The following is a 12,570-nucleotide window of genomic DNA, read 5'->3' as shown; positions in this document are numbered from 1 at the left end:
CCAGGCCACCCCTGCGATCCCCCAGCCCCTGACTGGCAGGGGAGCAGGCAGGGGTTCTAACACCTATCCACTGGGGCATCTACCACCAGGAGTGGGGCTCCTCTGGAACAGGGGAGGGTCAGGGTGGGCCTCCTAACTGCTCAGAATGGCCAGAGGGAAAGGAGACAGTGGTCATAGTCCAGACTACAGGCCTGGGTTCACATCCTGCCTCTGCCTCCCAGGCTGGGGGACCTGGGTAACGCATGGGATGTTGCAAGGTTTAAATATCACATAAAACCCATGGCACACAGCTGCATGGATCCCAGCCTCACAGAAAGCAGTGTGGCTTGGTAGTTAGATGCATGAGCCAGATTGTGTGGGTTCAAATCCCAGCTCTATCGTTTCCTGGATGTGTGATCTTGACAGTTGCTTAGCCTCTATATGCCTCAGCTTCCTGGTCTGTAAAGTGGGGATAATACCTGTGTCTGTCACAGATCCATGAGAGATTAAATGTAATAAAATATGTAAAATATTAAGAAGAGTGTGAGAGTCAGATACTGCTATTGTTGATACATAGGAAAGAAAACATGGTTGGGGCCTCCCTCATCCCCTGCACCCTGCTTTAGCATTGCTTTTGCCCTCTGCAGCCCCTGGAATAAATCCCATCAATTAGAGCCCCTAATCATTGGGTACCTTGAGATCACCACCTGGTCAGTCTTCAGGGGGGATTGGACCCCTAACCCAGAAGTGAGTGACAGAGGAACCTAAGCAAGCTGGGAAAGCAAGAGGGACGTGTCCTCAGATACTAGAAGGGGATCAGAGGGTGACCAAACAGGGTGGCTAGAAGGAGGAGCGACACTCACATCATAGGCGCCAGCTTTGATCTGCTGGTACAGACGGTGCTGGTCCTCATCCCAGAATGGGGGGTACCCCACCAACAGGATGTACAGGATGACCCCTGGGGAGAGGACCAGGAGAAACTTCAGCCCCCATGGGGAGATAGGTGAAGGGGGGCAATGGAAAGCATCGAGCGCTCCCAGAGTCACCAGCACCCTGGGACACAAACGGGCCCTTGGATGGACTCACCACAGGCCCACAGGTCCACAGGCTTCCCATACGGGTCCTTCCGCAGCACTTCTGGGGAGAGGTATCCAGGCGTCCCTGCGAACCCTGCTCCCCAGACACACAGACAGGCAGACACACACACAGAGGTGGCACGTGAGTAACCTGGAGCAAGGCCCTGCGGGAGAGGGGAGGAGGTTGCCCTGGGGCTGAAGGAGACAGCCCTGCCTCCCTGAGCTTGGGAAGCCGGCAAAGCCTCCAGAGCAAGGCAGGCAGCACACAGCGCACTCGCCACCACTCCAGAGCCTACTGCAGACAGCAGGAAGCAGTCCTGGAGCTCCTTCCCACTGGGTCCTGACTCAGGATCCTGGACTTTCCAAAACAACCCGCCCAGCAGCCGCCATGAACCAACTGGTGGCAACTTCAAGACAAAATGCACTTGCCATGTCAGCCCCGAGTTGAGAGCTGAGCCCTTACCCACTCCCACACCCCACTGCCTTGTAGGAGCTGTCACCACAGTCGGGGCCTCTTCCTAACTCTGCCTTTGCCCCTCAGTCCCTTGGGTGGCTTCTTTACCTTCTAGGCCTCAGTTTCCAGATCTATCAGAGGATTAGGGATTCCTATTTTAAATATCTCCCAGTGTTGTTGAGAGGATCAAATGAAGTAAAGGAGCCCCAAAACATTTTAACAAGAAACCATAGAAACAGTCGCCAGTTACTGAGTCTGTGTGCTGGGCTTTGGGCTGCACACTTTCTGTGCCTGGTCTTCGTTAATCCTCAAATAACCCTGGAGGAACAAGCTATTATTATCCTCATCTTAGAGAAAAGGAAACCAAAAAATGAAATAATTCACCTGAAGTCACACACCACATAAATACCGAGGTCAGGATTTGAACATAGAGCTCTGGTTTTTAACCACGATCCAGATTGCCCCCTGAAAAGTACCCCCAGATAGCTGAAATGTACCCAATCTTACCAAAATCTCAAAGCCTGCTGGATCATCTGAACACAAATCCTGGCTTCACCCTTCTAAGTTCCCTTAACCTTTTCCAAGTTTCCCAACCTGTTTCCTCATCTGTAAAATCCGGATGCTGATCTCCAGCATCCAGGCCTAGGGCTTCCCAAGGAAGCCCTTCCATCAGTGAGTGTTCACATGAAGAAGCCACACTTCTGGCTCGGTGAAGACCCTGTCCCTGCACCTGGTCCTGGGGGAGACAGGATGGACAGGGCCCCAAGGCCCGCAGGCTGAGCCTCTGTAGCCAGCAACTGTCTCCGGTCCCCCCACTTGGGCGGAGGCCCCTTCGAGGCCCAAGTGTCATCACAAAGGCCGACCACCCCGGCCACCCCACCATGCCCTGTCCCACTCACCAAACCACGCCTGCTGCTCCCCCTCCACCTCTATGGCCAGGCCAAAGTCGGCCAGTTTCACAGCTGCACCCTTGAGCTTGGAGGCCAGCAACAGATTCTCCGGCTTCCCAGGACCAGGGAGAAGGAGGGAGGGGAGGAGAAGGCAAGAGACAGTCAATAGTGTGAGGACTTCTCCTGCAGGCCTGAGCTTACAGCAGGAGCAGATCGACACCCAGGACCCTGCCCCACCTCCAACCCCACCATAGGACCCTGAGTTCAGTCCCCAGAAAGGGATCTTTTGGTGAGACCTCCGTCTTCTGCGTCATACAGACCTTTCCTCCATCAGCCACCCCAAGGCTTGGAGCTGAGGCTGAGGGAAAACTGGGGACAGGGCTGGGGGTGGTTCAGCCATTAGGCAATGAGGAAGCAGCAGCAGCATTTATGGGGCTCCTATTGTACACCAGCCATGCACCCTCTCATCTACCACCTCAGTGAGCCCACAACATAGGTAGTGTTTTTCCCATTTTTCACAGCGGGCTTCTTACACCCCCTGAAACAGTCCTGCATGTCGCCACCTCCAGGTCTTGATTTTTTTTCTCCCCCCAAGCTTCTCTTGTGGGTTTTTTTGTGGGGTTTTTTTCTTTTTTGGTACCGGGGATCGAACTTGGGAGCTTGCGCTTGTGAGGCAGGCGCCAGAACCACTGAGCTAAATCCCCACCCTCCCTCAAGCTTCTCTTTATCCAGCTCTTACACCTTGTCCCCCCTTCAAAGAGACCCCTCATGACTATTCCATCTAAAGAAGGAGATCTCAGATGTCATCCATCTATCGTTATCACCTACGTATTTGTCCTACGCATAGAGACGAGGAAACTGAAACTCAGAAAGGTCGAGTGATTTGACCAACATCGCACAGCTCTAAGTGGTGGTGTCAGAATCAAAGGAGAAACTGACTCCTTTTAAAGGCACTTTTGGATGAAAGATAGTGGGGTTTCTCCATGAGACCACAGCTGACCGGGGGAAAGCCCTCACCTGGCCTCTTGGGTACCATGGCTGCCACCTTCCCCCAGCTCAAGCCCCTGGAATTTCTCCCCTTTCTGCTGGTCCCCCTCCACCTCAGGACTCAGAGCAAAGGGGGAGTGAGTGCCGCCTCCACACTTAGATAATGCCAGTGCTGACACCTCTGTGCTGTGGAACTTGGCTAGGTTACTTCATTTCTCTGAGCTTCAGTTTCCTCAGAGAAAGCAGGACACTGCCCAGCTCTCAGGGTGGTGTCTGGATTAACTGAGACAATCCTCACAAAGCATGTGCAGTTGTGACAGGAAGTGCTCAGTGAACATCCCTCGTGTTGGCTGCTTGGGCTCACGTCTCTGGAGACAGTAGGTTTCCACTCTTTTTCTGACCTTTCCAGGGGGCTTCCAGGAACCCCCCTCTGACCTCTCACAGTCCAAAGCTAGCCTGGACCCAAACAAATATAGATCTCTCTGCCTGGCTCGTTAGCACCTCCTTTGTCCTCTAGGGACTGTGAACCAAGCATCTCCTGGGTCTCCGTGGCTGCCCTGCCCTGATTTGATGAAGGTGCCACTAATTAGAGTATCCAGAATGGCCTAAATTTGGGCTGCTCCTGTGCAGGGGCTGGAGCTATAATGGGAATGGGCCCAGGGGAAGAGCTGTCCTGCAGTCTGGCCAGAGACCCTCTTCCCATCCACACCTGCCCATGGGTCTAGACCTGGGCCATAGGTAAGAGGAGAAGCAGGGACCTCCAGAGGTGAGCAGGACTCAGTTCAGGTCACTGTGCCCCGAAGAGGGCCCTGGGCCTCCTGGAGCCTGCACTGAGAGAGTGGCCAGGGTGAGGAAGCCCTCAGCTGGCATCCTCAGTGGGAGCAGGGACCAGAGCCGCAGAAGATGTGGGGCCTCCTCCAGAGCTGCCCAAGTCCCTCTCAAGCCTGTCTGAGCTGGAAGCTTGATCTCAGTGTGGTTCCAAATGTGGTTCAAGGAAAATCTCTCACCACAGCAAAGGGCAAAGGAGCATTCCCTGGGGGTTCAGGGGCAAGCCCACAGAGAGTGAGCGCATTGTCACCCAAGGCCCGAAAGCAGCATCACCCTAAATAGGACCGGGGCAGGGGCAGAAGCTGGATTAAGTGGTTTGTTGGCGTCACACTCCAAGGTCACAGGATCTGGGGCTAGAAGGCCAGGGCTCCCTCATCCTCGCTGTGGCACATGAAAATGCTTGTCCTTGGGCAAAGTCCTTGGTTCTTCATTTCTTATTCTCCAAAATGAGGATGACCTGAGCTATCAGCCACTGCTGCCATGAGGCTGGGCACAGAAGCTCCATGCAGTCTGCTGATAGGCAAGGCCACTGGGTCTCGGCCAGCCCTGGATGGCTTGGTCCTGTCCATGTCCCTCTTCAGGGGGCAAGAGGGAGGACTCGGAGGGCCCCAAGTCCTGGTTTCTTTCCTGCTGCCTGCCAGAGACCCGGGACAAGAGGAACAGCATGTTGGTGTCCCAGGCACTGTGCTCGCTCTTCTGACAGCCGCGCCAGGAGCTGAGGTTGCTATGACAACCACTGCTGTAAGGAAGCTGAGGCCCAGGGAGGTCAAGACAGTCAAGGCCAAGTAGCTGGAAGGCATGTTGCCCAGGCTGGGATGCAGCCTCCTTCCCCACCTCATGGTGACAGCCTGCACTGTGCCTGGCCCCAGTACAAAGCTACTGGGGCCGGGAGTTGGGAGATCTGGGACCCACTCTGCCTTCCTGAGCTCAGTTTCCTCACCTGACAGTGGGGGAAAATATTCCCACCCACCTAACTCGGAAAATTAAAGGGATTCCGGTGCCACCCAGCTCCGTGGGAGGCAGGAAGTGCAGAGGGCAGGGGCTCCAGGTGGCAGGTCCTGGGGGCTGCGCAAGGATTGCTCACCTTCAGGTCCCGGTGCACCACCCCCATCTGGTGGCAGTGCAGCACAGCCTCCAGGATCTGCTGGATGCAGTGACTGGGGAGAGAGACAGGTCATAGCTGAGGGCAGGCCTTCCCAGGAAGCCCACAGAGGGTAAGGTGGGCCCTGCCCCAAGTGCCACTGCCAGCCACACCTGGCACTCACCTGGCATCTGCCTCACTGTAATACTCCCGAGCCACGATGTCTTCAAACAGCTCCCCACCAGTGACTCTGGGGAAACAGGTACTGAGTCACTTCCTGCAGAGGCATCAGGTGCCAACCTGTTTGCAGGAGTCTCCAGAAAGCCAAGGTCTGGGCCCAGGAACTCAGAATCTCAGTCCCAAAAGGAGACAGCCAGGGCCCCTGGGGTGTCCTCACTGCCACCCCTACCCCTCTTCCCACACACCCTTCCCTCACTAATGCCCCCCCTCCCTTCCATCCCTGCCGTTCTCTCCAGCTGGGCTCTTCCTGGTGTGGGGAATGCTCAGATTACAACACTGAACCCAGTCCTGGGAGCCCAACAGCTGTTTGGTTTTGCTTGGTTTGGTTTTTTTGCTTTTGTTCACTTGTTTGTTTTATGGACTTTTTCTTTCTTTTTTTAAGAGTAGCTTTGGGTTCACAGGAAAATCAAGTGGAAGGTGAAGAGGATTTTTATACACTGCTGTCCCCGATATGCATGCTTCTCATTTTCAACATCCCAGTGTCATCAGTGTCGCCAGTTTCCCGCTATCTGCCCAGGAACCACCTGGGTTTGTTGTTCCATCATCATTTCATTACTGCAAACAAATTAAACAGGTTCCAAAAGAAAACTTTGTCTCCCTGTATGAGTGACGAATCAGCACCACTGGCCACAAACAGTGGAGAAGCAAACCTATGAGGGCAGTTAAAAGCGGGTGGTGTTTTAGCAGGAAAAGCAGCTTGCTCGGCTTGGGTGGCAGGCCTGCGCATGTCGCATGTCACGTGTTGCATGTTGGGGAACTCTGGACCAGACCAGGGAGTTCAGGCCAGCCTGGAGGCATTTGGGACCCCCAGTGAGATCAACATGCCCAGACCCCCCCACACCCTTGGCCCATCCCAGGATGGGGAAGGACTCACAGGTCAAAGATCAGGTAATGATGTCCCTCCTCTGAGATGCTGTCGTGGAGCCGGACTGTGGGAGGGCCGGGAAGCTGGTTATACCTGGACACCCCGCTCCCCACCCCGACCATCCCTCTGACTCCTCCATAGTCAGCATCCCAATTTCTCAGTCACAGAGCACACACTTGGCACCAGGTGCTTTGACAAACTCAGGTACAAGCGCTCACAGTCCCCAGGCATTACTGAAAGAGGTCTGTGCATAAGGACTACAGATTCCTGTTTGGTCAAAGTTTGGTCCCTTCTCTGCAACCCACAGTTTCATTGCTGTCCAGACAAAGAGCCTAGTCAGACAAAGAGCTCCAGCCTCTGCAGCAGACTGGCTGTGTGACCTCAGGCAGGTTACTAAACCTTTCTGAGCCTCTCTTTCCTTGTCTGGACCATGAGAATGACACTGTTGGACTTGCAGCCTTGGCATACAGTCAGTGCTTACTCAGTGCCAATAGTCCTGTTCTGCCTCCAGGCCTGAGGAGCTAATAGAACCCTGGAGGCTGCAGGCAGGAGTGGCAGCAATCTCCGAGCTCTGGCTGCTAAAAAGCCATCATCTCTTCACACCTCATTTACCAACAACAGGGGCCAAGCTCCCAGGAATCCAGAGCTCCCAAAATTACCTTTGAGCTTTTGGGAGGAAGTGCCTGAGGCCTGATTCTGACTCTGGGGGCCCTCACCTTGTCAGCCAAGGGCAAGTCATCACAGGACTGGCTCACATCCTTCCCTGCGCCACAACATAAAAATGTCCACAGCAGGGGGGGCTGGCCCAGAGAGCTATGATCCAGCCGCACAATGGAAAATTACACAGCTGTTAAAATAATGCGGCAGTTATGGATCCACTGGTACGGAATCATCTCTAAATTATGTTATTTGGTGAAAAAGCAAAGTGCAAAACAGTATGTGTAGTTCTTTTTTAAAAAGGATGCATTTAAGCTTGGAAATGGCACAAGTCTCTCTGGAAGAATACGGAGAAGTGGGCATTGGGGTCCCTCTGGGGAGGGGAGTTGCGGAGCAAGGGTGTGGACAAGACTCATTTTTTCCCTGTTAACCCTTAGCACCACTGAACTTTTGCCTTGTCCCTATATACCTGATTCAGTGTCAAGTGCCCCAAATTGTTTATGGCTCTCATATTTACAAATAAAATGTGCAGAGTGGGCTGAGAGGCAGGTGTCAAATACCTCAAGTAGGTGCCTTCAGGGACAGAGATGACAGGCACAGATTAAACTTAAAACTTTAAGATATTCTTAAATGGTGATACATGCTGGTAAATAATAACTGAAAGATGCTTAAGAAAACCTGAAGAGTACATTTAGTATAATCCTACTTTATTTATCAACACATTTTTTATAAACCTATAAAGAACACCCATACACTGCTACTCAGACTCTATCACTAGTGTTCTATCATTGCCTTACTACATTTCTACCCATTCCTCTCTCTGTTAATCTATTTTAATTTTTTTTTTTTTTTGGTACCAGGGATCAAACTCGGGCCCTTGCGCTTGTGCAGCAGGTGGCGAAACCACTGAGCTAAATCCCCGGCCCAATCTATTTTAATTTTTAGTGCCTTTCAAATAAATGCAGGCTTAACTTCTTAAACATGGATGCTTGTAAAACTGTACTTTTGGTTTACAGGGCCCAGCAATCCTACATCAGAGCCCTGCCAAGGTCCCCTTTGGTAGGCTGGTGCGTCCCTCCCCTGTCTCCAGGGCAGCTGCTGCTCACAGCCCTCCAACGCCTGTCTTGGGCTCTACTTCTAAGGAATCTGAGCTGAGCTAAGCGCACAGGTGTATCCAAGAAGGCCCAAGGCCTGCAGATCACACGGAAACAAGCATCATCAGAGGTTAGCTCTCCACGGGGAGTTTATAGGAGACCCTTCAAGAAGTCTGTCCACAATAAGCTTGCATTGTTATTGTGTCAAGTAGAGTTGTCAAAAAACTGTTTTCCTCCCCATCTTTTGCCATGTGGACTGGGCGGGGGGGCTGGGCAGACCCTTCCTGTCCACTTCGGCTGGAGGTGGTCTTAATTTCCCTGCCCTGAGTGTCAGAAGCTCTGAGAAGCCACGCTGCAGTCAGAATCATCTCAAGATGGAGCTTCAGACACGGTGGGTACCATGTTTATTATCCCCATGTCATGGAGGAGAATACTGAGGTTCAGAGAGGCTCCTGGTCTGCCCATGCTCAAAACCTCCTGAAGACTGGAGCCAAGGTTGAGACCCAGTGTGTCTGAGCATTCTCTTAGGCGACAAGTTGCCTTGGTCTCCACCTATGATCTTGATGGCTCAGGGTAGGGATGATCTTACAGGGTCCAAGGGAAAATGCAGAATGGGGGAAGGGACAGCTTAGTGACAGTAAAAGCACTGGCCTGACACCTGTCCTTGTGCGGTGCTCTACTTAATCATCACCTCCTGTGAGGCAGATATAATTTCCATTCTCCAGATAAAACTGAGCTTCGGAGAGGTTAAGCAGTGTGTCCAGGGTCACACAGCAGTAAAGGAACAAACCCAAGATTCGAGCTGTATTCTGTCAGCCCCAGAGCCCATAACTTACTGTTCCCATTACAGCTGAGAATGGGAGGGGGAGGGAGGCACAAAGAGAACCAGCATTGAGCTGAGACAGCTGTGATTGTGCAGTAACACACGCGCATGCGTACACACACGCACACACACGCACACACACACACGCACGCACGCACGCACGCACGCAGGCCCCGCCTCCTTCCTCCCAAGCTGATAGCATTTCTAAGAACCAGGAGGTTTACAGCCAGAGATCACCCTAGCCCCTCCCTCACACAGGTAGGTGGGGAAGCCCTGCTGGTCGGGAGGGAAGACAGCCCGACAGGCAGGGTCCAGTCAGCTCCTCCTGCAGCCAGCGGCTGGCTGCCTCCTCTCTGCCCTGACTGGCCCTCCTCTCCTCACTTCTGCTCCTCAGGCTGCTGCAGAGCAGGGAAGGCAGGAGCTTTCTGGGTATAAATAGCAGAAGGAGCCGCTTCTTCCTGCAGGAGTTAACCCTTGGGGCCCTGGGCATGGAGATCCTCCTCTCCCTGGGAGAAGGCGGGGCAACTGCCAGAGTTGGGGCCATGCTTACAGAGCACCGAGACCGTGCTCTACAAGTCAGAATCCGTGACAACTGCGCAACCTCAGGCTCCATCCCAGACCATTGGAATCAGAAGCTGCCTTTCTACAAAATACCCAGTTGTACAGACAGCCCTCTCCAAGTAAAGATGGGGGAAAGCAGCTCAGAGAAGGGAGTGCTCCTGCCCAAGGTCCTACTCTTCCCCTCATGACTCAGAACCCCCACTGGCACCCCAGTTGCTCAGGAGCTGGGGGAGGGTCCGGCAGTGAAAGGCGTTTCCTGAGCCCCCACCCCACCCCACCCCCCACCCCATGCAGGCTGCAGTAGGCCTAAACCTGAGTTGCGCCTTGATCCTGGCTGGCTCAACGTGGAGTAGGTCTGGAGTGGGCCATGCAGGTCAAGGCCAAGCTTTCCCTCCTGGCCTATTTTTGTCTCTCTCTCTGAGATCCAGGAGTTCTCCTAAAACAGCTTTTCTGAAGGAGGTTGCTGGCAGTGTGGGATGGGAAGAGGGGCCCTTTATTCACCTTCCCCTGAAACAGGCTGGTCTCTGAGGAATATGGAACCCACTGGAGACACTCCTTTCCCCTCTCTACTGCCTCCCACCCCAGAGAAGAGAGAAGCTGCTCCCCCCAACCCCAACCAGCACCAGGACCCACAGAGCACCCTGACACACCCTCTGCATCCCCAGGCCTCACCAATGTTGGGGTGCTTCAGCAGGCGGCAGATGCGGGCCTCACGCTCCAGCTTCTGATGGTCTGAAACACAAACACTCGGGGAAGTCTCAAGGGAGGAGCCACCAGCAGCCTCCCCTGGACCTTCTCACAGTCTCTACCTCCCAGGGAGGCTGAAGGCCAGGGCCTCTGGGCTCCGGGAAGGCGGTAGGATGCTTGGAAGCAGGGAGGCCCAGGCTGCTAAGGCTCAAGTGAGTTCCTCCCCCTCCCTCCACCTCAGTTTCCAGGGCTTTCAGACAAGGCATTTCTCCAGGCTCCTTCTCATGTGATAAGGCTCCAGCTGGGACACTCCAGTCTGGCCCCTGCTGTGCCTCCTCCAGGCCTACACTCCAGCCATGAGTTTCACTGCTCTACACGCACACTTGGCCCCTCAGTCTCAGTGTGGAGCATAGCACAACCTCCCAGCTGTCACTCACCAGCTGTCATTCATTCCCACCCCTCCATGGCTGGTGGGGCTCCTGTGTGCTCTTGGGGTCCTCTGGCTCATGGGCGTCCACACCCTGAAGGGCAAGGTCCCTGTGGCACTTCTGGCACCTCCCCGACTGCCTGGCAGACAGTAGGTACTCAAGAAACACCCGAATGAAAGAACAGATGATTGAATGAGTGGACTTCCCAAGGGAGTGGCTGTCCCCTCCAGAACAGCTGTGCTACTTCCCTTTCAGAGAACTTTGGGACCAGCGACCACCCCTAGTGCGCCTGCAGGGTAGAATGCCCTTGAGAAGACTAAGGGGTGCCCTAGCACAATCCCATCTGCCTTCCAGGACCTCACACAAGACCCTTGGGTCTCCCCGCCACCCTGGAGAGTGGCCTCACTCAGGATCTGTCCTGTGGTTTCTGGCTCTCGGGCTGCTGGGAACAGTCAGACCCACAGCTCCCTCAGTGCCCCCCCACACCTCTGGGCTGTGAGCCCTGCTGTCCCCATTTTACAGATTGAGCACCCCAAGGCCTCCGTGGTGGCAGACTTGGAATTGAAACTGCATTTCCCAACTCCCTTTGTGGTGCTTTTCTCACAGTTCCATAGCTAATGCATTAATTTTAAAAACAAAATAGTTAAAGAGAAACTACTAGCAAATGTAGAAAACAGCATCCTTTGAATATCCTTTATCTGAAATGCTTGGGACCAGAAATGTGTTTCAGATTTTTTTCAGAGTCTGGAATATTTGCACATATATAATGAAATATCTTAGTGATGTGATTCAAGTTTAACCACAAAACTCACTTATGTTTCATGTACAATTTATACTCATAGCCTAAAGGTAATTTTATCCAATATTTTTAATAGTTTTATGCATTCACAGTTTTCTTCAGCACTCACGAAGTTAGGGGTTTGGGAGCATTTTGGATTTCAGATTAGGGATGCCTGGCCTGTATTTACTGTGTGTCACGAATTGTGCAGAGTGCTTTGGAGGCCTTCCAGTCCTCACCACAGCTTTCGGGAGAGATCTGACAGGTGCAGAGAGGCAGGCACCCGGCCCAAGTCACAGCTACCCGAGCCTAGAGCCATGCTTTCTCCCAGCAGTCAGATTTCAGAGCCTGGCTTAGCCTTGTGCTATCTGTTCCCCATGCCCAGACTGGTAACCACATCCACCCGCCTCATCTCCCTGCTGGGAGACCGGGGCCCACAGATAAGAACTCACACAGACACTCAGAAGCCAAGCCAGAACTAGAATTTTGGTCACTGGATGACTGCAGACAGCCAGGAGGTGATAAGGATGGAGAAAGTTCCAGCCCTTGTCCCTGAGTACTCAGCTCCCCTTTCCCCTGCCCCTTCCACTAGAACAATCACTGGTTGTCCTCTTTGGGTAGCAGAAGCCAGGATCAATGCTAAAATGTGGCTGTGCCATAAGCAAAGCAATTAAACCCAGTTCTGTTTCCACAGACTCAGCTCCCCAGTGATAGGCCAGCTGCAGGCAGGGAAGAAGAAGGGGCCAAGGAGGGGTCTCCTCCAGGCTCCCTCCCTCCAAGACCCCATCCATATCCCCCAGGGCAGGGGATCCTCACCTAGAGGTGCCTGGGGGTCCTGTGCCCTGAAACCAGCCAGGTCAAGGCCAGGGCCATCAGAGGGGACAGGGGCCTTGAGCCCAAGATTCACATTCAGAAGGTGGGGCTTTGAGTCTGGAATTTTGATGTTTTCTCCATATCAGGTTACTTAGGAGCAAAGTTCCACTAAGGGAACCAAAAGAAAATAATGTTGGTCACACAACTTTAAACTGGTGTCTGGTGACCAGACCTCTCTGGCAGAAATGCTAGGAAATACAAGTCCTATAATCATCTTGTGCAGAGTACAATTGCCCTGCATTGTAACTCTTTGTTCTTAAAAGCATTTA

At 53.3% G+C, this 12,570-nt stretch overlaps 1 protein-coding gene across 4 annotated transcripts in view; it reads right to left on the bottom strand.

The window, feature by feature from the left end:
- Positions 1-12,570, bottom strand: part of Camk2a (calcium/calmodulin dependent protein kinase II alpha) — a 59,265-nt gene that overhangs the window by 27,072 nt on the left and 19,623 nt on the right. For all 4 annotated transcript variants that reach the window (XM_004854415.4, XM_004854417.4, XM_087180592.1 and 1 more), the window contains exons 3-9: positions 10,208-10,267; positions 6,410-6,464; positions 5,480-5,545; positions 5,299-5,371; positions 2,409-2,511; positions 1,066-1,149; positions 843-937 (exon numbers count right to left, since the gene is read on the bottom strand). In XM_004854415.4, the coding sequence (XP_004854472.1) occupies positions 843-937; positions 1,066-1,149; positions 2,409-2,511; positions 5,299-5,371; positions 5,480-5,545; positions 6,410-6,464; positions 10,208-10,267 (536 nt within the window). The remainder of the gene's footprint in view (positions 1-842; positions 938-1,065; positions 1,150-2,408; positions 2,512-5,298; positions 5,372-5,479; positions 5,546-6,409; positions 6,465-10,207; positions 10,268-12,570) is intronic.

This window comes from Heterocephalus glaber, unplaced genomic scaffold (assembly GCF_053883595.1).
Source record: "Heterocephalus glaber isolate CG9 unplaced genomic scaffold, H.glaber_assembly_v1.0 deba00001463, whole genome shotgun sequence".
Lineage (NCBI taxonomy): Eukaryota > Metazoa > Chordata > Mammalia > Rodentia > Bathyergidae > Heterocephalus > Heterocephalus glaber.
The sequence above is the reverse complement of the archived record's forward strand: the minus strand, read 5'-3'. Positions and strand labels throughout refer to the sequence as shown.